The sequence below is a fragment of the Coenobita brevimanus genome, chromosome 37, assembly GCF_032717465.1.
Source record: "Coenobita brevimanus isolate Jiangsu-jjx chromosome 37, ASM3271746v2, whole genome shotgun sequence".
Classification (NCBI taxonomy): Eukaryota; Metazoa; Arthropoda; class Malacostraca; order Decapoda; family Coenobitidae; genus Coenobita; species Coenobita brevimanus.
The window spans coordinates 11,096,153-11,122,790 of record NC_136990.1 but is presented as its reverse complement, the minus strand read 5'-3'; the positions used below and the strand labels follow the sequence as shown (position 1 = coordinate 11,122,790).

Genomic DNA, 26,638 nt, shown 5'->3' with positions numbered 1-26,638 from the left:
GCAGTAAGGAAGAGATGGGCAGAGTATTTTGAAAGATTGTTAAATGTAGAGGAGGAAAACGTGGCTGAGATTGTGGCAGATAGAAGGGTGCAAGGAATAAATGTGTTGGGAGAGTTGAATGATTCTTTGATCACGAAGGAGGAAGTGGAGAAGGCAGTAAAGGAGATGAAAACAGGGAAAGCTGCAGGTATGGATGGGTGTGCTGTGGAATGCCTGAAGGGTGGTGGAGTGACTATTGTTGACTGGTTAGTAAGATTATTGAATGTGTGCTTTGAGAAAGGTATGGTGCCAATTGACTGGGCAAGTGCTTGTGTGGTCCCGTTGTATAAAGGCAAGGGTGATAAGTATGAATGTACTAGCTTTAGGGGTATAAGTCTGTTGAGTGTTGTAGGTAAAGTGTATGGTAGAGTGTTAATTATGAGAGTTAGAGAGGGTACAGAGGGAGTGATTAGTGATGAGCAGTGTGGCTTTAGGAGAGGGAGGGGATGCTTTGATCAGGTGTTTGCTGTGAGACAAGTGTGTGAAAAGTATTTAGCGAAAGGCAAGGATGTGTTTTGGGCATTTATGGATTTAGAGAAAGCGTATGATAGAATTGATAGGGAGGCTTTGTGGACTGTTTTAAGATTGTATGGACTTGATGGTAGGTTACTAAAAGGGGTGAAAAGTTTTTATGTAAATAGTAGAGCGTGTGTAAGAGTGGGAAATGCTGTGAGTGATTGGTTTCCTGTGAGAGTGGGGCTGCGACAGGGATGTGTGATGTCGCCTTGGTTGTTTAATATTTACATGGATGGTGTTGTAAGGGAGGTGAATGCAAGAGTTTTAGGTGGTCTGAGTCTGGTAAATGTTGATGGAGGAGAGTGGAATCTGAAGCAACTGCTGTTTGCAGATGATACTGCATTGGTGACTGATTCAGAGGAGAAATTGAGACAGTTGGTAGAGGAGTTTGGAAGGGTGTGTGAAAGGAGGAAATTGAAAGTAAATGAGAATAAGAGTAAAGTGATGAAGTGTACGAGGTTGATAGATGGTAGGGGGATGAATATAGTTTTGAATGGTGAGTTGCTTGAGGAGGTAGATTGTTTTAAATATCTGGGGTCACATGTTGCTGTGGATGGAAGAATAGATGCAGAAGTGAAGTTTAGAATTAATGAAGTAGGAAAGGTGCTGGGAGGAATGAAAAAAGTGTTTAAATGTCGTTCGCTTAGAATGGATGTAAAGAGAAGGCTGTATGAGGGTGTTGTGGTACCGACTGCGTTATATGGGGCTGAAACATGGAATATGGGTGTAGCAGAGAGGAAAAGTTTGAATGTAATGGAGATGAGATGTCTGAGGAGTATGTGTGGAGTGACGCGTATGGATCGAGTGCGAAATGATGAAGTGCGAAGGAGAACTGGAGTTGTTCGGGAGATGGCTGGTAGAGTTGAGCAGAGGGTGTTGCAATGGTTTGGGCATATGGAGAGAATGGATAATGAGCGATTGGTGAAAAAGATAACTAGATCTGATGTGAGAGGTGTAAGACTGAGAGGAAGACCACGAATAGGATGGATGGACAGTGTGAAGAGAGCGCTGGATGCGAGAGGGATGTCTGTTGAGCAAGGAAGAGTGGCTGTGCATGACAGAAATAAATGGAGAGAAATTGTGAATGAATAAGTGATGACGCAACCCTGAGGGGATATTCTCCCGCATTTGGTCTGATCAGCTAGTCAGGTCAGGTGCGGGTAAGGGGATGGGTCTGTTATGATGTGGCAGGGGTAAACCAGTTCTGCTGTCGGGCCCTGCTGTGGATGTCACTGCTTGCATTGCGCAGTTGACCCTTGTGCGGTGTGATGCGGTGAGGATCTGTCCGTTCTCCCCTTTGGGGCTAAGATGCGAATGAATGTGTTTGAATGGATGAGTAAATGGAGAGTGAGTCGTCCTGTCTCGGCTACCTCCCTTTCCTTGGGGGAAGCAGCCTAGGTATATAGATAGATAGATAGGGTAACCAAAGATGTAGAGAAATCTGCAGAGTTTTATCCTTCGTGACATTTTCGTTTAAAAAACAAAAATTAATGGAGAAAAGCTTCCGTTGCCATTACTGCAATATTCAAATTAATATATTCCAGACACTAATGTGGAAACTAGTGTGCAGGAAGAAATAAACAACAAGCTCTTACCTCGAACACAAGACCTGCCTCACGACATGAAACGGTCATAGGGAATAAATAAAATTGCGTGATAAGCATTGGATTGGGGGAGAGGGGACTTGGCTGGAAATTAGCAGGCCTTGGAACTGAAGCAGAACAATATACCTTATTATCAGCAGTGATGCCTGGTGCAGTGGCTGGCGCGTTTTGGTAGATGTGGCATCAGTATTTGCTTACAACTGTACATCCAGTCTTCAATGGTGTAAATGGACTGGTAAACACTATGATCATCGTCGATGGTGTTCTCTTGGTCGAGGGTTTTTTACCATTAGTGTAGGTCTAGTTATTTGTCTCTTAGGATTTAGTATAGGTTAGCGATTTGTCTGTTAGGTGGTTAGTTTTAGGGTCTTTAGATCAGGTATTTTTGTTTATAAGTAATATAAGGTTAAAAATATAAAAAAAAATAAAAAATAATAAAAATACAAAAAAAAAAATTATTATATATATATATGTACGTGTGCATGAAAGTGTGTATGTTCATATGCATGGATGTGTGTATGTATGTATATATATATATATGTTCATATATATATATATATATATATATATATATATATATATATATATATATATATATATGTATATATATGTCAATGTATATACATATATATATTTTTGCCTTAATGACCAGGGGCTCCGGCCTCAATGGTCGATAGGCAAAAAAAAAAAAAAAAAAAAATATATATATATATATATATATATATGATCATCAGTTTACAGTGTTTGAGATTCCCCTTTCATATAGACTAAGGATTTGGTATAATAAGTATGTGTATGCATAATACATCCATGCGAAATACAGCTGGAGTACCAATGATAATCATAATTTAGACGGAGAATATACAATTATCCTATGGGCAAGTGTATTGGACTTGGGTCAGGTTAGGTGAACCATGGGTGCACAGATACAACTGGCGCCAAAGTCTTACTGTTAAGCTTAAGTAGACTAAGGCAGGGTGTGCACACATGAAAACTAGATTAAGAATATAATATTATTATCGTGTTTTACAACTCTCTCTCTCTCTCTCTCATGTAGGCTGGGATTGATCTAGGTTGCTAGGTTGGTTAGGTTAGGTTAGGTTAGGTTAATTTAGACGAACACTTAACATTGTTTAGCGTTCATTTAACATAATTTATGTAACGCAGCTTAACGTAACCCTTGAATTATCAGCGTAACCTAACCACAGCCTAAATTACCCTAACCTACATTAATCCATCCCAGTTCACACTCATTTCACGAACTGACTAGGGATTTCATAAAATCACTGGATATACAAATTCCCTGTAATAAATATATCATTGTCAGGCACAGATGCAGACGAATTCAGATGGTTCGAACGAATCACACGTTACATAAGGGGTTCGTTGTATGGATGATCGTGGAACAAAGTATTTAGTCTTGAACAATTATTTGCTTTATTGACGTAGAATGTCAATATGAAAAATGTAACGACAAAGAAATTAATGTTCATGTTAAAGAAGGTACATTCACTAACTTTGAAACACATCCCATCCCTTCTGTCTCTTACGCAGCTCTAATAAAATGAACACACACACACACACACACACACACACACACACACACACACACACACACACACACACACACACACATAACCATTCTCTCTCTCTCTCTCTCAGTTTTTTTTTTTTTATGACACACTTATCGATACCTTATTATGTAAGGAACTACGCAAGTGTTTGAGAGGCTTTAATCATACTGTGAGTAATATTCGCTCTCTCTTGCCCTCAATTCTCACTGTAAACTGTGTGTGTGTGTGTGTGTGTGTGTGTGTGTGTGTGTGTGTGTGTGTGTGTGTGTGGGCGGGGGGGGGGGAATCTGCATTTCATGTCTGTGAAGGTTGGTGGCCGGGTGGGTAGATTAATTCTCGCCGACAAGGAGAGCATGTTTTCACTCCTGTTTGTTTGTCTCTCAGCAGGATTACTCAAAAATTAAAAGAGAGATCTGGACCAAACTTGGTGGGTAGATAGCCCATGTTTCATAGAACAATCGATTATCTGGGGGGACCGATCAGGATAGTATTACAGATTCTGGATTTGGGAATCATTTTTTGTTATAATCAATGATGAGAAAACCTAACCCATTATGATGAGTGGTTTGGAATTTACGTTACCCTTGTCGGAGAGTTGCGCTCCACTGAGTGCCCCTCTAGTTGGGGCATGGGTGAGATAGGGAGAGTGAGCAAGGTGGATGGAGTTGGTGTGTGGTGTGTTCTGGTTGGTGGTTTATTACCAGCCACTATAGCGAAGCTGGTATTGTTTTCTCATTTGTTTGAGTGCCTGTCTGTCTGTGTGTGTGTCTTGTAGCACGATTACTTCGCAACCGCTCAAAATACCATCACAAAATTTTACAGGTGTGTAGTAGGAAAAGAAAAATAGATCATGAGTTCGAAATTGGTGAAAGTAGGTCAGGGTCTGTGTGTCTGTTACCACGATAACCTTCCAACCGCTAAATACCACAAAATTTTATAGGTGTGTAGTAGGGATGAAAATATCCTACGAGTATTGTTTTCAGTTTGTCTGTGTGTCTTTTAGCATGATAACTTCGCAACCGCTCAAGATATCATTACAAAACTTTACAGGTGTGTACTCGGGATGAAAATCTCCTACGATTTCGAAATTGGTGAAAGTAGGTCAAGGTCAAGGTCATATTCTGAGCCTCGCTAGATTAGTATCAGATCGCGTATGGTGTGATTCTCCGCTTGGTGGGGGGACTCGATTTCTTAATTCCTCTTTCTTTTTTTCTTTTTTTAATCTGACTCTGAGCATAGGGTTAAGAGCCGGTTCCCCAGGGGTGGACGGAATATTGTAGGTGGGATGATTGGAATGGGTTGTTGGGCGGGGTGAATGAGATGGGTGTGGTTGGTGAGCGGGTGCAGTGTGTGGGCAAGATGGGTGAGTGCGTTGAGTCGGTAAATGGACGTGGTGGATGCGTGGGTGGGTGGGCAAGTGAGTGCTTGGGTGAGCAGGGTTGGTAGGTGAATTAGTGAGTGGACAGACAGGATGAGTGGGAGGATGTGCACGGTGGGTGAGGAGGCTGTGAAAGGTGGGTAGGGTGAGCAGGGGAGTGGATGGGAGGGGTGAGTGGATAGGAAGTCGGAGTGAATGGCTAGGGAGGGTGGGCAGGTGGATGAATGCGTGGTTATGTTGACCTGTGGATGGCTGGGTGCGGTCTGTGGTTGGGAAAATGGAAGAGGTGGGGTGGGGTGGACTGAGTTGGATGGTTGCGTGGATGGACGTGCAGGGTAGGGGGAGTAGGATGGGAGTGGAATGGGAAAAAATGTGAATGGGATGAGGAGGTCCGTGACTGGAATAGGTTCATGTGGGAAAGGTGGCTATGGGGAATGTCTCTGGAGAAATTGGCCAAAACAGAAACATACTTCCATTGGGTAAAAATAATTCCATGGGAGAACAACAAGTCCATGTACGGATTTGGTGTTGCCGCAGGGGGAGAACATAGGTCCATAAGGGATACTAGGTCTATGAGTTAAATTAGATCCACGAAGGAAACCAGGTTCATGGTGAAGTAGATCCAACTGGGAAAGAGGTCCGTTTAGGAGTCGATGAAGGAAGATTAATGCATATATAATGTATTCCCATTGTCAAAATATGTCAAAGGGGGAAAATAAGTACCTGGGTGAAATAGGCCGATGGGAAAAGCAGGTCTGTGTAGAAAAATAGGTTCATATGGAATTAGTTTACGAGTAGAAATAGGTCCTTAGGGATGACAGGTCCGTGGGGAAAATAGATCCAAGTTTGAAAATTAATCCATAAGGAAAAATTATTCAGTGTGGGAACAGACCTCTGGAAGAAATAGGTAAATGGGAGTTGACATCCAGGGGTTCTTGGCGAAGACGGCTTTGTGTGCAAGTTTTTATGAAACAACCATCGGGCATGATTATTATCCTTTTGAACAACAGTTAAGTCTGCTCCACCAAAACATTATTGTTACATGGCATGCAACTGTAGACCTCATAGTGGCATCATCGTGAAGGAGAGTGGCTTATAGGAGTGATTATAGAGGAGGGTATTATGAATGGTATACTGCAGACATTAAGATCGAGAAGATAAGATACTAGATTCGCCGGGTACGAAACAGAAGAGGTATAATATTGAGAGGTAATGATGGTGGAAGGTTTAGAAGGTGCGAGATATAATTTTGGTGATCAACAGGAGATACATGTGTGTGTGTGTGTGTGTGTGTGTGTGTGTGTGTGTGTGTTTGCGGTGTCCATTAAGTTCTGCTGTAACCTATCACTCATTCAGTTAAATCCACTGAGTTAAGTAACAAGAAGGAAGACCCTGAGAGCGCCACTGCCCTGCCCATCAGTCACCGTAAGGGCCAACATTTGACTTTACTCTCTGCTGTTGCCTCTTTACCGGTCACCAGTTAATCTCTTGCCCGATCCTTAACCCATCCAGTAAGTTTGGTTCAAATCAAATCCAAAATGTTTGAGCTGATCTTGTCCTTTGACTTTGTCCTTTGACCTTCCCTGTGACCCTGAACATTGAATTGTTGCAGTCCAAATCAAAACCAGATATCCTTGTGTTTCTCTAAGATATTCCACAAAGTTTTGTCTAAAGCAGGTAAAGAGTGTTTAAGGTGACCTTACAATGTGACCTTGATCTTTGACCTATTGTTCTCAAAAGTTATAAGTCAACCCTTTGGCTGATCCTCAGCACTTCCACAATTTCGTTCAAAGTAGATTAAACCTGAAGTATTTCTGATTTGACAACTCTAGAACTCCCCCCAATTGAATGCATATCAGTCATGTTTTATACAAGGCAGGTGGCTTTTGTCTCTCTGGTGGTGTCTATCTATAAACAGAAGCCTTAAGCTTGGATGGGGAGACCACAGACAAACGGCTCCATTACCTTCTGTTCACTGCCATTAGACTGCTCCTACCTCTCTTATCTATATTCCTCACCACCCCGTTCCTACCCCTCATCCTCTGTTTCACCCTCCCCGTCTCCCTATCCAACTAACTTGGGTATACTTTCCTAATCTCACTCTCATTCTTCATTCTCTGCACATGGTCAGACTAACCACGATTACTCTTAACACTCTACAGGGCATCCATATCATTACCAAGCTCGATATCTTCCTCATATGTCTGTCTGTTCGTCTCTCCACGTAACACACACGGTCATCTCATAAGCAAAAACATTTCTGCTCCTCTCCCTCCGATTTGTGTCCTTCCAACAAAGTCAGTTTCGTATGTTAGACAGAGGATCACAAAACTGTCGAGCAAAGACGTCCGACATTGTGTTGCAACACTAAGACTGAAAAAACAGGGAACTCGAAGATGCCCCCCCCCCTCCAAAAAAAAAAAAATCGATCTTCAGAAACACAGGGATGGGGAGTGTGCTTATGTACATGTAGTGGCAGTCTTAACCTGAAATGAGGTGGTCAGTGTTTCTGAGAACCCTGTATAATGGTAAGATACTTCCAAGTGTGTTACTCTGGCAGTTGCTGACGAATGTGACGCAGAGCACCCAAAATCAATGAGAGTTTTTATATTACCAAGCATGCTGGCTACAAACCATGAGGGGATATCTGCCTGTCTGGTTGGTGGTTGGGAGAAGCACAGACTTATGTAGTGTCGAGCAAGAGTTCTGCAGAGAAAGGACAGGGAAAGCTTTGTCAGGAAAATAGCAGAGGAGGTGGAAGGTCGCTTACGTGCAAATGACCTTCGATCCGTTTATCAGGCCCTGAAAAAGTTCCACTCCAGACTCTCGTCTCAAGTTAACTCCGTTTGGAAGGTAGGTGGATGATTTGTGTTAAGGGCATGTGAGTGCAGGGCTCGTTGGGCTGAATATATTGAGCAGATATATACTGCAAAACCCTCACGGGAGAGCGCCAGTTAGTCGGGGTGCAGACAACAGACGTTGTTCCACCATCAACAATGCAGTGTCTTCTCTAGATGAATGCAAAAATGCAGTGGCTAGGGTAAAAGCCATTCAAAAAGGGGTTTGGTCATTGCTGTCTGGAATGGGAGGGGAGACTAATGTGAATACAGTTATTACAGTGGTGTCTGCCCTGGAGTGGAGTGGTCCCCCGACAGTGTGCCAGGAAAGGTTCTTGCTTACATTATGTGATGCAAATCTGGGGCCGTTTGATAAAGAATCAGAATCCTGTCCAATCTAGATTAACGTTAAAAGAGTCTACAGTCAAATTAACCCAAGCACTTCAAGTTCTTGCTGAATGCCACCGTGAATTTTAGTATGACACTTGATTCAGTAACTTGGGAGGCACTGCTGGAACATCCACGATTCCATGTCATTCCTGCAGTGATTATTTGAATGATTACTGGCCTATTATAAAGCAATGAGAATGATGTCAAGTGTATGGGGGGGTGGCATCTGATTTAATTCCATTAAGTTCTAGGGTGAAACAGAGAGGTGTCCCTGCCTCCTCACTTTTCAAGACGTGCATGGATTGGGTACTCTGTTCTGAGGTGAGTCGAAGTCACTGTGAAGTATCAACTTTCAGTTTCAAAGTTACTGACCTTGACTATGCTGGTGATGCCACTTATCTAGTGGAGTCATCAGAGACAATACTGAATGTTCTCAGGATACTTAACGAGAATGCAAAGCCATTGGTACCTGGGCCAAAGTCCAAGTATTCAATGGCCTGTTGAATGAAACAGTGCAGCCCGTTCAGGCATGGCGAGGACATAGATGTCGTCAAAAGACTTACTTATTTTGTTTGTGGGATTCATAGGAATGGCAACTGAGATGATGAGATCTCTTCACACTGATCTGGTCAATTGTGTTATGGACATGGATCTATTTATTTCGAGTATTTGGTACTTCCGTATTTGTGCAGAAGGATGAAACTTCTCATCTTCATGGTGCTCATGCTTGCTGTCCTTCTCTATGGATGTGAGGAAAGGACACTAAACGGCACCTTGCAGTGGGAAACTGCAAAAGTGATTCCTTTGCAGGACCATGGACTATCTGAAATACCCACCTGGTGGAGCGATCCTGACACCACCACCCCAGGAGGAGGACATGGGGGAGGTGGCCCCCACCCCAAGAGGAGGCAATGGGGAGATGCATAGGCATTCCACACCACAGTGCCACATATCCTCCTTGACCCTACACCCCTTCCACGCAGTTGGACCACCAGGAAGTACTTCAACTGAGTACGTCACCCTCTGACGGGGAGAACACTCACCAGAATCGGGGTAAGACTTGCCCTGTGTCAGTCCCAAGTAGGCCCTCGGATGCACAGTCCACCAGACCTGCCTTCACAAGAGGGAGAGCCGCCAACAGTGCTCACAGTCCTACTACACCCCAGGGGAGCAGCGGCATAGTAGTATCCACCAGATCTACTGTAGGAGGAGAGTCTACCAGATCTCCTCTTTCTGCCACCCACCTCTGGGAGTAGGTGTCTCGGACCGTCACCTCGACGACCTTTGCCTGTCTCCCCAGGAGGGCGGCCCCGTGGTAGTGTCCACCAGATCTGCCACCGGGGGGAAGACCACGGTCGTCCCCCAGCTGCACTTTTCCCCGACAGCAGGGGGGCAGCAGAGTCCACCGTACCTGCCGCAGAAGACAGAAGATCCGCCAGGAATTCTTCTCCTGCTGTCCCCGGGATGAGTGGTCCCCCGACAGTGTCCCGCGGACCTGTCAGCCTGAGGGAGTGTCCACCAGATCTCCCTCGACTACTACCCCAGGAGGGAGCCTGGCTAGCATCCCCCGGACCCGCCAGGTGGAAGAAGTGTCCTCCGGACCCCTTTCCTCTGCCCTGGAGTGGAGTTTCAGCAGCAACCATCAGGCCCGCCAGGCTGAGGGACAGACCACCAGTTGTTCCTCCCCCACTACCCTGGAGGCTCCCTACGTGGGCACCATCCCTTGCTTAGCCAACCCCTCCAGTGGCCAAGCGAGATGCCCCTCCTGCTCCCCCTCCTCCACGAAGGGTGGAGACTGCTCCCCAAGAGGGTCCCCCATCAGAGAGTACCTGGGATGGACTCACCCTGAGGCCAAGTGTCCTGTCCCTGCAGACCAGCACCCAACGCCCCCAGCAGCTGACAGACTCCCCCAGGGCAAAGGGCCACAGTCAACCCCCAACGACCTACTCCTCCTGGAAACACCGCAGCCCCAGGACAACGAAGGGTGCCTTGCAGCTGACCCCAGGCCCAGACCAGCCCAGATCCATCCCCAGGAGTCCCACTATGGTCGGTCAAGGGCATGCGCTGTGCCGCGTGCCTCTTAGCCCTGTTCGGCCCCAGTCCAGAGGGCCATCACACCCCCAGAGCCCCCATCAGAAAAGGGCTGCCCATCACACCACCCTTCAGCTCTACCCGGACCCCTGATCATGCCGTACAAGGCCTGTGCCTGGAACGCACCCTGGACAACGCTCCTCCCACACCGAGCCATCACATGCGGCTACCTGTGCCATGGTCTTGGGACCACCCCTCGTGCCCACTGGCGACCCAGCGTACATGGTGAAATACTCCCCCCGATGATTCTCAGTCCTACAGACCCTGTGTGAACCCCTCTCCCCCCCTTTGTCCAGGGTGTCGCATCTCTATTTGCCCTAATTTATACTAGACCCTCGTGTAGTGTTCCCTGTGTGTGTCCCCTTGTGTGTCGCCCCACCCCTCTCCCCCCTGTGTGTGACCTTCCATCCCATAGGTAATACCCACACTCCTCTGTGTAATATCTGTGACCACACGCATGTGTACCGCGACCCCTGTGTCATATGAATGGTGATATACAGTGTCTTAGTCCAGTGGAATAGCCGTCCCCTTGATATATATACGCCTATGTAAAAGACTCACGTGATATATCTCATTGGTAGTGTATTTCAGTGTAGTGTCATACTGTACCTGGATTGCCGATCGTGTTGTTCCCCCCCCCATGCAATATATATCTGGCTTGTGCTATATGTCCTATTGTTTGTGATATATAGATAGGAAGTGTCATGTGCTGTACTGCATTCATGTTATAGTATATGTGTATTGTACTGTCATATAATGTACTTGTATTTCATATAGAACTGTGCATGTACTAGTGTGTAAATAGTTGTACTCTGTTTGTAAGGTAATATACGTGTGGAACTGGTTAGCCTGTGTTTGAGCCCTATCCCTTGTCTGTACACTTTAGCTGGGTCCAGAATAAAAGAACCCAAGGCCCGCACCCGTATCTGAGCCCAAGAAGTTGGGTGCAGAGTATGCTGCATAACATTATCACTGGTATGACAGTGTGCATAACAAGCAGTTACTTTTCTGAGGTTTAATTGAGGCCTATTACCTTCTCTAATATGTTAATGGCAACTCCAATTTTATGAGCCTGTCTCAAGTTTCCCTGATATCGATCCTACTCACTGGGTGATATATGACACACACTGGGTACAGAGACGAAGGGGGAAGGCTACAAATCTCTTTGATCCTACTCACTGGGTGATATGTGACTCACTGGGTACAGAGATGAAGGGGGAAGGCTACAAATCTCTTTGTGGAACCAAGTTACTTGTTCTTCTCGGAAGTTACTTGGAGTGAGAAGAGTCACTTCAGGAAGCCTTGAATAAAGGGACCTCAGGTGAGTTTGGAGATTGGATGAGGCTCTGCGGTGTTCGCACCGAGTTAGTGAGTAAGTGACTTAATACTTCAGTGCTCAGTTCGTTATTTTCTGTTTTTTTCCCGTCCCTCTGTGGTCACTTCCAGGATTTCCTCTGTTCACTGATTCTATACAAAGCCTACTTCATGTGGCTGCACTGACATAGGTGGGTGGTTCTGCTGCCTGGTTATGCAAACGCCTCTCAACTCCCTCCCGAACCCCTAAAAGGAGGATGGTGGACTGCAGGAGGGGACAGATTTATCCTGCATCTGCTGGGTCCACATTCACATGAACCTGAAGTTACAACCAGTACTACTCTTCTGTTCAATGCCGTTACATATTTTGCTGTACCAGCATGTGCAATATCTATCTATCTATCTATCTATCTATAGCCCAACGCCCTAATCCCGCAAAGGGTGGCCGCAGACAAAACGCCTCCAAGTCGCTCTGTCACCCACCATTTGACTACCCTCCCCTCAACTCACTCCCCCCTCCCTCATATACCTCTCAATTCCATCCCTCCACCTCATCCTCGGTCTACCCCTCCCTCTCCCTCCCTCCACCTCACCTACATACACCCTCTTGGTCAGTCGTTCATTCTCCATTCTCTCCATTTGCCCAAACCACCTCAGTGTATTTCTCCTAATCTTCTCAACCACATGCACATCCACTCCATAATGCAATATAGTAAGCTTAAAATCCGTTTCACTTTTTGATTCCTCAGTTCGTCCTTTCCAAGTTACCATCCTATTTTCTTTCCTTTGAAGTAATTTATTCATCTCCATGAAACGACTGAAAATGATGACTCTGTACTTCATCAGCAGGACAAGCTTCACTCAGATGAGACCCAGAGCGTACAGCGTGGGGGACGTTGGCCTCAGTGAAAATGACGGCCAGGTACTGTGTAGGGAGGAGAAAGAAAAGGATGGCAGCATGAAAGTGTTCTACAGGAACGTGTTGTTCACCGCTGTGTCAGACCCTCTGTTTATACTCGCTTTTGGTGTCGGATGCTTCCAGTGAGTTGAATTTCTTGTTATATTAACTTGTAATTTATTAACTTGTAACTTATTTCATGATGCAGCCATGAGCAAAAGTCTGCCGACAATCCTCTGCTGGTACTGTGTCTTGCCGTCCATGATTCTCAATCCCCCCCAAACAACACAGAGTCTCTCTCTCTCTCTTACTCTTTTGTTATGCGCTTATTAATTCTATCACTAACAAAATAGTTTCTATAACACCGACCATTGCATCAGCCGGCAAAGAACTGTCGCCAAAATTTTGCTCATGGCTAGGTAATACCATATTTCACTGGGAGAGGCTTTTCAAACTGGAGGAGATAGAATTGTCCTTCATTAATTCCTTCAGTGCATAAACTCTTCTGTACACTGCATGAAACCATCTGTTCGGTAGCCTGCAATTAAATCACCGTGTTGAAGCAGTTAATGTTGTCCACTGGTGTATCAGATCCTGTTGTAACTCTGGCCTATGTTATCGGATGCTTCAAGTGAGAATCATTGCTTGCTGTCACATAATGCATCATAAAATTTCTTTTCTCATTGGGAATCCACGACTTCTCAGCGTACTTTCACATTTTTCAAATTTTGGAATTCTTCTTCTGAAACCTTATGTCCTCATTGTTTTATTTTCATTGGTTTAGGAAGCTTTATAGCACCTCTTGCTCACAAATACATTTTCTGTGTTACCCATAATTTATTTTTGTATTACATCAATGCCAGTTAGGTCGATCTTAGAAGGATACAGAGAGCATACAAGAAAAGTATCAGGGTTTTAATGCGTAAAACATACTGGCAAAGAAAATGTGCAGTGACGAGTCCTGGGTCAATGAAAATACGACTCTCAAACCTGCCTGCATGGAAGTGAAGTAACTTAGGCAATTAATATGAAAGTTTTGATTAATAATGTGATCCACTGATGGATGGATAGAATATTTGAATGAACATGACACTTATTTTCTTATTTTTCATCACCCGTCAATCGCTGTTGATAACTTGAAAACAAAGGTTTGTAAAGGATCAATTTCTTCGTAAAGTCGGTAACAGCCATTCCTCTCGAACAACAGAAAGTCCGTGGCATAGGAAGGCCTAGAGGTACCATAGTGAGAAAGATTAACCCACCATGTCCTGTTGACGTATATATACGTCCACACATTTTGTCACTGTCAGTCCCGTTGACGTATATAAACACGCATCAATTGCAAGGTCCCTAATTTGCACAGTTTTCAATTTTCACGCGTGATTTTTGGTACGTATACACAGGACACCTTCCTCTACAAGATGCCAGGCAGGGACAATGCCTTACCCCGCATGACCTCCCCCCACTGCACGCAATTGTCTCAGCCATTCACCTGTTACCAGTGACCTGGCCAGTAAAGACATGTCGTGCCACGGTATGAAATTCAGGGCCAGGGTGATTCCCCAATCGATGACAATGTGGAGGACAAAGTTTGCGTAGCATTAGAGGAAGAAACAGTCAGAAATGATGATCAGGTAATGTCGCCAAAAAAGGTCAGGTATGTTGATGTGTTTGGTGAGTGAAACAATGCTTATATTGCCTATATTACTGTGTGAAAAGTAATATACACTCGTACTACATTAAATTCGTACCAAATAAATAAATAAATACCTTTTATGAGTGGTGTGGAATAGTTACCATCCCATACAACTCATTTTCTTTGGAGCCAGCCTGATAGAAAACCCAGTAAGGTAAGGGGAACTGCTACCTGTATCGAGTATTTTAAACCTCAAGTGAGCAATTTCTCTATGAATTTTCGATGTTTCTCACCAAAAGCGGCGGTTTGAGCCAAAAAAGTTTTTTTTTCCAAAATTGATCGGAATTGGGGGGAGTCAGTGGTGGAAAATCGGTTGGGACGGGGCGGGTTAACAACCTCGGCAATATTACAGAACGTAGTTTTGCAATGTATTAATGTTAATTTATTTAGCACAAGAAAGCTTCTGGTTGTTGTTGTGGTGATGTGGCCATAGGCTTATCTGGGCGTAAACTCGGAGGACTGCAGGCTGAAACTGCCGTTTACCCATAGTTCATTAACCTCCTTTCTGGGAGGAAGTTGAGTGACATATGTAAAACTGGGTGGCAGAACTGGCCAGTTGTCCTTTATCTGTACCACCAGATGAAGGCGTGCATGGTGGTAAAACGGCTGTATGCAGTCCTCCAATTCGAAAACAAGACAAAGGACAGTTTCTATACCCACATCCAGCTTTGTAATACTCTAAGAAAAAATAAAATAATTACTCAAGGGAAGGCCTCTAGGGGTTACACCCTGCCTGAAACCTGGCCCGGGTGTAAGTCTCCTTCTGAGCAAAAATCACATTCCTAAGAAAAAAAAAAAAGTCTATCCATTGCGGTTTGACTCAGGACCCTCATAAAAACGTGATCTGAGTGGAAGTCTACCATTGTGCAAAGATTCATGTCCCTATGCAAAAACTATGATGTTGCCTCTTTGGGGGCTGCCACTCATAATTATGAGAAACAGGAAAGTCTCACCTGGCCTAAAGCCTGATCTGGCTGGAGGTTTACTACTGGACATAATTTGTGTTCGTAGGTTGTACAAAAATTATGGCTGTGCATACTGGCGTTACACGGGACCCCATGATGCCATCTCACCTCCCACGAAGAGGGCGGCAACCCTTGAGGGGTCTTTGTCCAAAGCCTAGTCTAGGTAGCAGACTATCAATGTGCAACCTTTTTCCTTGGGTGAAACAAAATGCACCATAAGGGCTAGACACTGTAGTCTACCCCCAAAGGGTACAATAACTCAGTGAGTTAAGTGAATGACACAGTTACTAATAACCGCGTATTTAACCGTCCCATTGTGTGCGACAGATATTATATATATATATATATATATATATATATATATATATATATATATATATATATATATATATTAATACAAAGACAATCATCTATAATTTCCAACATAAAAATGAGATGTCCGCATTAGATGACAGAATTAGTACCAGACAGGGGCCGGACTATATGGTGCTTCCCTAGAATGAAACACCGTACCGGACTTCACTAGAGTGAAGCACCATATAGGACTTTGCTAGAGTGAAACACCATATGAGACTTTGCTTTAGTGAAACACCATATGGGACTTTGCTAGAATGAAGCACCATACGGGGCTTTGCTAGAGTGAAGCACCTTATGGGGCTTTGCTCGAGTGAAGCACCATATGGGACTTTGCTAGAGTGAAGCACCATATGGGACTTTGCTAGAGTGCACCACGTGAGGTTTCGTTAAAGTGAAGTATATGGGGCTTCGAGAGTGAATCAATTGTATGTGAAAATCCTTAAGGTTTGACCGACTGATAAGACCGCTCCTGTTATGCGCCTTTGTCTAACTAACCAATGCTACGTTGGGTTTACAACTGGAACTCGTCAGCCTCTTCAGTCTGAATATGCATCCTTAATTTCATCCACGCTACTTCGAGCTGAAACGAAATTAATTTTACTGAAACCAGACGAACATTGTAATAAGATGTTCAGGTTATTAAAACTTCAACCAGGTGACTTTGTCAAATTAGTAAGGCTCTCTAGCAGTGAAGGTAAAGCAAAGACTAAATGTAAAACCCCTTGTCTTAGTCAGTCTTCAATATGATGATTAAAATCGTCCTGAAGCAGCAAAAATGCGCTGTAAAATATTCAGTCTGACGGAAGGAGTGAGTTCTTCTACGGTTCCTATGACTTACATTCAGTAGAAAAACAGTCTCTGGCGTTAACTGACGTGAATACTAGAGTTTAATCGATCGTGCGAGTGTTAGGAGTGTGGAACTCATCTTGCTTTACCGTTACTTAAAGAATGTTTAAGCTTAAGATTGGAAAATGGCATATGAATATCGACGGTCTTCTGGCTGACGGAACATTCAGTAACAAAATTTCGCCAAATATTTCTCCCGTCCTGCCTTTCGTGTTTCCTCTGCTGGCTAATACTCCTAAGCTATGAGAGGCAAGGCGTGTTTCTTTGCCAATATATATTTCTCTTTGATATGATTTACCATGAAGAAATGTGACAGACATGCTCTTTCCAACTGGAAGCTCTATCTTAAGCTGAATAATGTTGTCTGTCAGCAGCAGAGAGGAAAAATGCAAGGTAAGCAATTAGACGTACAAAAGTTAAACCAACCATAGAGATAGCAACAGCTGACAATGAATTCTGGTAAGGACAAAACATTGCATACGCTTCCACTGCGTCTACTTCACACTTAGGGCATGTCCGTTGTTTCCCTATGATCCACCATAACAGAGATACGATATTCGGCGGTATATATGGCAAATAGAGGTGTGGTTGATGTACAAGCAACGACGAAAATCGTTGTCCACTTACTTCAAATTAATGAGAAGGTTTGGAGAACTTTTGATTACATGCAGTACAGCCAACAGTGAGCCAGAGTAATAGAATGCCTTGCTTATTATAATCGGATACTTGAAAGTGACGTTATCGGCGGTGTATATAATGAAGAGGGGTTAATTAAGTTATTGTTTCTACAGGTTCCTGCAATACTTCTGGAAAATATCAGGTAATTTCTGGCAAGATCAGTACGAGTGGATATCCGTGGCATGCAATGGTGATCCTTACAACCTCTTCGTCTGGGGTAAGTACTAGTAGAAATCTCCACTGAAATGAATGTGTGTGTGTGTGTGTGTGTGTGTGTGTGTGTGTGTGTGTGTGTGTGTGTGTGTGTGTGTGTGTGTAACACTGTGCGTCAGTCCGTGTCTGCGTGTTCGTGTCCCCAGCCCTAAACAGACGCATGATAATCCGAAGCCTGAGTCCAAGCAGTCTTCTTATATGTCACACATATTCATACCTTATTTCACCAGTCTGGTGCTGATACGCACCAGTTATACTGAAAACAGGCTAGGACTGCTTCTATGAGGACAAGTGTTTAGGTATTAGTAGGGGTTCACGTGTGGCATATCAGTCTGTCATGTAGAAGAGAAGTCAAGGTTATTTTAATGAACTTAGGATGAAAATCTATTTCCTGTCCCATTCTGGGTTGGAACTCACGTGTTTTTGTTCAGCAAACCATATTCTTACATGTATTTTGTATGGCATTGTCGAGGTTAGTCGGTAATATATGTTCTCAAAAACACTGGTGGAAATCAGTGTCCTGAGAGGTATTGAAGCTATTACCGTATCTGTTATTTGGTGAGTTAATAGTGGAAACTGGAATTTTGTATTTGGTGAGACATTATAATGAATTAACATATCATACTTGGTGAGGTATTGCTTAAATTTATATCTTTCATTCATTGAGGTATTGGGGGAAACTTGGATCTTGTATTCTTTGTGAAGGAAAAGGTAATCCATTACCTACACGATACTGCATCACCATTACCTCTCCCACATGGTGAGTATTCCAGTCTTTCATTATTACCCAGTGCCTTATGAAATGGCAGCACTGATGATTTTAAATGAGAAAATGCGCTTGCTTGCCTTGTCTGGGTGTTTTCCTGTCATATATAGCATTTTTCAGCCAACTCGGCTAAATTTTTGTAGGAACTGAAGCATGAGACAACAATGTTATTATAGAACCAAAACAAGCGTGTAATAATTATTGAATAATCATTATCTATATACCATCCACAGCTTCAGTAAACATTTTGAAGTGGAATCCTAGGGAAGGGCAGGGAACGTTTTAATGAAGTGAATGTCATACTGTATCTATCTATCTATCTATCTATATCTATCTATCTATCTATATATATTGAGTATAAAGTGAGGAGAATGCAAGAAAATGATCTGGAAAGAGGTAAAGAGAGTTAGACAGGGTGTCAAGGAAGTTGGTTGGGGAGTGAAAGATAAAAATGGTAGATTATTAGTGGAGAAGGGAGAAAAAGTGAGCAGATGGAGATAACTCTTTAAGGAATTGTTGAACATATGGAATGAAAGTAATCCAAGTATAAGTGGCTGGGGAATGGCTGGGAGATGGAGGGATGTGAGAAGAGAAGAAGAAATCAGTAAGATGGAAGTTGTGGAAGCAATGAAGAAAGTTAGAATGGGAACAGCCCCAGGAATTGATGGAGTGTGTGATGAAATGCCGAAGCATGGGGGAGAGATAGTAGTAGAATGGATGTGGAAGTTGTGCACATTGGCATGGGAGGAAGGTAGAGTCCCGGAGGATTGGAAGTCAGGTGTAATTATTCCCCTGTACAAAAGAAAAGGAAGGGGGGGGGGACAAAGTATGTTGTAATCATAAGGTAGGGGCATTTATCTTCTTAGTGTAATAGGAAAACTATATGGTAGGATACTTATTGACAGAGTTAGGGAAATAACAGAGGAATTAGTTGGAGAAGAACAGGGAGGTTTTAGGAAGGGAAGAGGTTGTGTAGATCAGATATTCATTCTTAGATCTTTAATGAAAAAGTTTCAAGAGAAGGGAAAGAAGTTGTATGCAGCCTTCATGGATTTGGGGAAAGCATATGACAGGGTGTGTGAACATGGATTGTGGAAAGTATCAACAACATATGGAGTAGATGGGAAGTTGTTGAATGCCAGGAAGAATATGTATCAGGGTGCAGTGCATGTAGATAGTGAACTGAGTGAATTTGTCTGTTTGAAGGTTGGATTGAAACAGGGATGTGTCGTGTCTCCATGGCTGTTCAACTTGTACATGGATGGGGTTATAAAAGAGATACAAGGTAGGGCAGTGAATGTTGGAGTGGCCCTAATGAGAAAGGGCAGTGTTTGGAAACTCCCTGTGCGGTTGCTTGCAGAAGATACTGTGTTGTTAAGTGAAGACGAAGGGGAGCTGCAAGGCTTGGTGGATGAGTTTGGAAGAATGTGTAAGAAACGAAATCTAAAGGTGAATGTAGGGAAGAGTAAAGTTATGGTCTTCGAGAGAAGTGAAGTCAGTGAGTGTACAGTGAGGTTGGATAAGGAGGAAATGGAAAATGTGAGTGCATTTAATTACGTGGGTAGTGTGATGAGTAAGGATGTAAGTTTAGAGTGCGAAGTGCTTGAAAGGGTGCAACAAAGAAGAAAGGTTGCTGATTCCTTGAAAGAAGTAATGGAGTTACTTTGCCAAACACCAATCAGTTTAAAACATTGCCACAAAGTGGAAAAAAAATATATATACAATTTCTTCATGACAGAAGTTACTTTACTATGACGACTGTTATTTTTTCATTTTATTCCCTTGAGAAACCAATTTTTCTCATATGAAATGGTAGATGATATTACAGTAAACTCAATTAGAAAATCCTCTTATCTTGCACAAATGTTTTCCTTGTGCTTATGGAATGTCTTGATAAAAGTTCAAGTTAAACATGTAAATTTACCATTCAGTATTACATAGGAACTGTATCATGCCTTCTTTTATTTTAGTAATTAACATGGTGGGCACTGTCCCTTATAAAGGCGTAGTAGTTTCAATGGGTAACATGAAGACCCAGACAAAATGTAATGAATGTCCAAAGCAAGTAGCGGTATTGCATTTCATAATGAACCTTTGACTCATATTCATCTAAATTTTCTGTTTGCTTCATCCGACGAAGTTAGTTTCCTTCTTCAGTGTAATATATATATATATATATATATATATATATATATATATATATATATATATATATATATATATATATATATATATACCTTCTTTTATATCGATAAATTTATCATATCGGCACAGTCCATCAGTAACAGACTGAGGGATATGTGTTACAGTAGGGACAGTTACCCATGGTGTTAGTGTTACTATCGCTCTCAGGCCAACGATAATACAACAGTTTCAGTCTAAGTCTTTCTATTCATGTTGTTGTTGGTGTGGGTGACAGTGACAGCGTTGTTGGCCTACACGACTTACTGGGCACCAGCCTCCCTCTACACCCTGCTTGACATCACCTCCTCTCTCCCTGACTACAAGATTCAGCCCGGCACCAACCAGCCCATCAGCATAAGCTCCGTTCTAAAGGTACTGTCACCAGAAATAGCACTGAAACGACACAAACAAACGTATCGTTACTACTGATAATTTCTCTCGCTAATTGCAAGAAAAATTGTCTCACTATCAACAAAGTCTTACTAACCTCGGAAAAGCCCTATCGCTATTAACGACAAAATACACTCAGTTCTTTTTGGCAATTTTGTCCCTATTGACAACAAAAGATCTGGCACTGTAGCAATAAAATCCCTGACACAATCAGCCATAAAATTCCTGTCACTGTCTGCCACAAAAATCTTGCCACTACCACCAACGTAACTCCTATACCTTTGTTTTCTTTTTCAAAGACTTGTTTACGTCCACCAGCAAACATTTAGCGCTTAATTGTTTTCCTCATTTCCTAAAGGGAAAACCTGTGTGTGTGTGTGTGTGTGTGTGTGTGTGTGTGTGTGTGTGTGTGTGTGTGTGTGTGTGTGTGTTTAGTTTCTTCTGGGTATTGGTGTTCGTGTTCTCATTTGTATTACCAATGCTCGTCACTAGCATAGATGTAGATATATACATAGATGCCGCATTGAGCTTTGCCGCATAGGGCTACCGTTCGCCAACAGAGCTGCCAACAAGGTCGTCTGACTGAATATACACAATGGAATCAAAGGGCAAGGGTGTATATGCAGACATTTTCTGGCCATAACTCTCTTAATATTGCATGGATTTCCTTATGTGATGGCTTATTATAAAGCTCCTAAAATATTCTGAAGTAATATTAAATGCACCTTATCTATCTTGGTCAACGTTTGCCACAAGCACATCTCCAAATCAATCCACATTAACAGCACCATGCAGCATGTGCTTCTGAGCAAACTGCAATGAATTTATTGCTGAAATCTGGCTGCAGTATAATATGACTCATGACAAACCTAAGACATGCATGAAATTGAATTCATTTTAGCATCGTTTAAAATATGATAAGTGAAAAGGAGTTAGAAATAGAAAAATGACTGAACATATTTAAATTTTATGCCAACATAGTAAAAGTATTAGTTTTATCTTTTATTTACGTAAAATATCATACATACATATATATATTATACTGTATAAAGGGATTCAGGGAGTGTTACAGTTTACAACGTACAAGGGCGTGGTGAAGCAGAAAAAGATCCAGTGACAATTGCTGAATTCAAGGAAGACCATGCCACTTAACCAGTGTGGCAATATGACTGAATTATATATCAGATTTGAGGGGAAAAAGGAGGTGAGAGAAGTATCAGAACCTGGCAACATAATTCCCAGATTTTTTTTTTTTTTTTTTTGGGGGGGGAGGGGTGAAAATGTTTGCGGAAAGTTTCACAGAAATTTGAAAGGCTTGATAGTTAAAGGCTGGACCTTATGAGTTGAAATATACATAGAACTTCAAGTCCCCAAATGACCTTGAATATGCGGAACTTCTGAGGTTGTTAGGTTCATAGATGGTTAGGTTGTGTTAGGGTAGTCATTTCACCAGGAAATAAACTTCTGTCCCCAAAACACTGCTTTGCTGGAGTAAATACATTTCTAACATATTCACCATACACTAATTTTTCCTTGCATAATGTGTACACAGTGCCATCCAAACAAAAAATGCAAGAACTAACGAAAGTGAGGTGGCGAGGGCTTACTTGACCTTTCCTTTATGCGGCTCAGTACATGAGGTTCTCAGTACTGTACACTGATTACCATAGTGAAATAGAATTTAATGCATTATGGTACCGTCAAACGTTGTATTATAAGGTTAGCTGTTATTCACACTGACTAGTTTGTTTATATTACAACTCAACCCAGTGTGCAAGTATCGCACGTCTGCATGCATCAGTCTGAGCAGTGCAGAACTATATGACGTTTGTACAAACGTCATATAGTACAAATTGTATATACTTACCCATGAAAAGTTATTCCCTGTCGTCTGGAGCCAACTGTTCGCTTGTTAGTGTAACACTGTGGCATCTGAGAGAAGTTAAAGGCGGTACAATTGTAGAGTAGACCATAGCAGACGACGTGCACTCGACCTTTCCAACATGGCGGCCAAGCTGACGCATGTTTTGCCCCCTCGTGCAGCATCTATGTTTATAATTATATCTCTGGTCACTAGGACCTGAAGCCTTTTAACTTTTTCCTGGTCCAGTTGGCCTGAAAATTACCGTTTGCACTTCTTGGTCTTTTATCTTGAGATGTCTTACTCAAGACATTGATTGAGTCATTGAAGTTGATTTGAAAGAAAAGAAAATTAAAAACGACTGCCATTCGTCACCAAAATGGACACTGAAACACCAGACACCAAAACGACCAACCCATTCCAGGCACATGCTTACTTCAGCTACGATCGCAGTTATAGTACAGAGTGGGTTCCATTTCAACTGCTCTTCTAACCTTTCTCTTATTTTTGGATTTCACGTCAATTACAATTATAAAGAGCTATGTGTATTTAGACATTAGAAGCAGACTTTGGAAAAAAAGCATTTGCTCGTACATGAATCTCTCTACTAGTTTTTTCTATTGATTTATCCTTTAGTATCCAATCAGAAGATTAAAGGGCTCAAGTTAAGTTACTCTAGTCATTTTAGGTCACATCCATCCATTGTATCGGCAACCAAAATACTGTTACTTTCTATTTCTCCTTCCATTTAACTGACCTTGATATTGGTAGTTCTCTTGTTTTTGTCACATTTGTTTCCTTGTTTTTGGATCCTACGTCATATCGTCCTTAGGTTAGAGATAAGACCAGGTGGCTGACGACAATGATGCAATTACCTTTAATCAAACTGAAATTTGTAGGTTCACTTGTCTTCAATTATGCAGTGTGTGGTGTTGGTGCACCTAAACCACGTACTGGTGACGCTACCTGGGCTGCATATAAGCTACTACTTGATGTTGGCCCGGGATGCTGACTTCTCCCCCTACCTGCCCTCACTCACCACTATCTGCTGGCACCTGGTCGTCTTCACGCTGGTGGACGAAGTCTGGTCATATTACTCTCACAGGTTAGCAGCTCTTACCATCTAGGTTCACGCTCTAGATCAGTGGTTCTTAACCTTTTTTGAGTCACGGACCCCTTCTAGAATCTGGTGAAAGCTATGAACCCCTTCCCTACAAAAATGCATTTAAACACATAAACACAGCATTTTGCATGCAATGAATATACTTTATTTTGTTGAAAACTACCTCATACAGTGTATGCCATGCTGGTGGTGGTAGTGGTTGTGGTGATGGTAATACAAGGCAGTCTTATCTGCTTGATTTGGAGTGGGAGTGGGTGGGTAATAAGAGGCCTTCTGGCTGTGGAGTTTGGGCAACTCACTTTCCTTTATATCATCAAATTCACTATCATTTAGGTCACTGGTTGATATGCCTATGTCCTCGAACTCACCAGGTAAAATGGAGTTAAAAACATGCATTAGTGGATAATTCTTTTGATGGGGCATATAAAGTGGGCTTGTTCATGAGCTGTGTATTGTTGTACCGAAGTTGACTTCTAGTCGACTCTACTATTCTTCGTAGAACTTTAAATAAGATCGAACATTAATAAGAATACTAACATATAGTTATCGTCTATATGAAATTAAAATATTCTGCACTTGTTTTGTGTGATACTTTATTGTTATGCTACTATACAACCAGAATGGAGTCATATATACTTACTCAGGACAGGTTCATCAACATGTCCTGAGCATCGTGAGTTGTTTCGAACCACAGAGCAAAGGAATCAGCAACCTCTCCACGAAGGGAGGTGTGATAGCTGGGGGATGAGGGAGGGAAGAGGAAGAGAGGAAACGGGTTTGGAGCAGTGTTCAACACCAGACCCTTCTTAGTTCCCTGACCTTGACATCGACAAGGCCATGATACTTTCTGTGGATCAAGGCTGTGCTGCCATTAGTGCACAACTGGTGGTGGAGTCAGAACAATCAGTGCTCGTGGAGTTTAGACGTATTAATATACACAGTACTGCCCAACAATAACACTATTCTACATTTTGTTCATGTAGTTACGAAAGCCTAAGACAATATTCTAAAAAGTACTGTGGACTCTAAATTACCACGACTAATATTCAATAGTCATTTCTGTCTCTACAAAGTGAATCGAGATTTGTGTCCTAAACTGTACATAATTGTGATATATATATTATGCAGGTTGCTACACCACCACATCCTGTACAAGTACTTCCACAAGATGCATCACCGTTGGCGTAGTCCCATAGCCATCTCCAGCGACTACTCTCACCCAGTGGACCACGTTCTGTCTGCTGTGGTGCCTTCCGTCCTTGGTCCGCTGCTGCTGGGTTCACATCCCATCACAGTGTGGCTCTGGGTCATCCTCACCACATTCAACGTTGTCATACATCACAGTGGCTACTCCATTCCATTCCTGCCATCGCCGCACTTCCATGACTTTCATCACCTCAGGTATGCTCTCTCCCTCTCTCTCTCTCTCTCTCTCTCTCTCTCTCTCTCTCTCTCTCTCTCTCTCTCTCTCAATTCTGGTTTCAGAATGATGCATGGATACGCTTTTTAAATATTTTAGAGCAATCAAGTTTCCCGTCTGTCAGATAGGTTAGTTCATTCCATTTGAAGCAGTTTATTTTCTTGATGAACACTTGGATATAAGTCTACAGAGTTTTTTATTACTAATGGGAAACTAGAAGAAAATACCTTTGACTTTTAAGATTGTTGTATCAGATAATTGTCTTGAATATTTTAAGTTAATGGCTGTTAACTGCAACTGTAAATGGTTTACCGTAGTTAAGGTCGCCGTATACCCATCACCTATACAACGGACAATAAAGCGAGCAAGTACTAGAGTCTCACTTTGCATTAGGGGTAGTTCTGCGAGCTTCACCTCCATTACCTATGTTTTACACAAGAAACCTTTAATTATTAGCACCCATACCTTTCATTCTGGTTATGCCACATTGTCTTACCACAGAAAAATCTCTCACGGTAATTACATCCTGTGGTTATAGGTGGTCTTCGATGTAAGTTGCTTCAGGCAGTCATTGTAATGATATTTATTACATCAAAAGTGAAATCGATGAGGTAGGTGGGGAGGGGTAGGCAAGATGGAGCGGCGTAGTTGTATTTGGTGGGACAAACGGGAAGAAGTACGTACTATTTTGTGTGTGTGTGTGTGTGTGTGTGTGTGTGTGTGTGTGTGTGTGTGTGTGTGTGTGTGTGTGTGTGTGTGTGTGTGTGTGTGTGTGTGTGTGTGTGTGTGTGTGTGTGTGTGTGTGTGTGTGTGTGTGTGTGTGTGTGTGTGTGTGTGTGTGTGTGTGTGTGTGTGTGTGTGTGTGTGTGTGTGTGTGTGTGTGTGTGTGTGTGTGTGTGTGTGTGTGTGTGTGTGTGTGTGTGTGTGTGTGTGTGTGTGTGTGTGTGTGTGTGTGTGTGTGTGTGTGTGTGTGTGTGTGTGTGTGTGTGTGTGTGTGTGTGTGTGTGTGTGTGTGTGTGTGTGTGTGTGTGTGTGTGTGTGTGTGTGTGTGTGTGTGTGTGTGTGTGTGTGTGTGTGTGTGTGTGTGTGTGTGTGTGTGTGTGTGTGTGTGTGTGTGTGTGTGTGTGTGTGTGTGTGTGTGTGTGTGTGTGTGTGTGTGTGTGTGTGTGTGTGTGTGTGTGTGTGTGTGTGTGTGTGTGTGTGTGTGTGTGTGTGTGTGTGTGTGTGTGTGTGTGTGTGTGTGTGTGTGTGTGTGTGTGTGTGTGTGTGTGTGTGTGTGTGTGTGTGTGTGTGTGTGTGTGTGTGTGTTGTCGGTTGGGGAGTAACTTGCAAATCAAAGACGGGTAACCAAAAAAATGGGACGCCTCCTGCCCCATGATAATGATATTCCTCCGGACAGTCAGTCTGCGATGATTGCCCCAAGACAGTTAACCCACAGGACAATTGATTCCCGGTCATTTTGCACTCCATTACCAGGGTCATTGCTCCAAAGAGATAG

General features: G+C 42.8%; 1 protein-coding gene across 1 annotated transcript; it reads left to right on the top strand.

Moving 5' to 3' along the window:
• Positions 1–20,556: 20,556 nt before the first annotated feature.
• LOC145396355 (fatty acid hydroxylase domain-containing protein 2-like) lies at positions 20,557–26,638 on the top strand. The gene is made up of 4 exons (XM_080269747.1): positions 20,557–20,718; positions 23,521–23,702; positions 24,849–25,121; positions 26,617–26,638. Exons 1-4 carry the CDS (start codon positions 20,557–20,559, stop codon positions 26,636–26,638), a joined length of 639 nt encoding a protein of 212 aa, XP_080125873.1.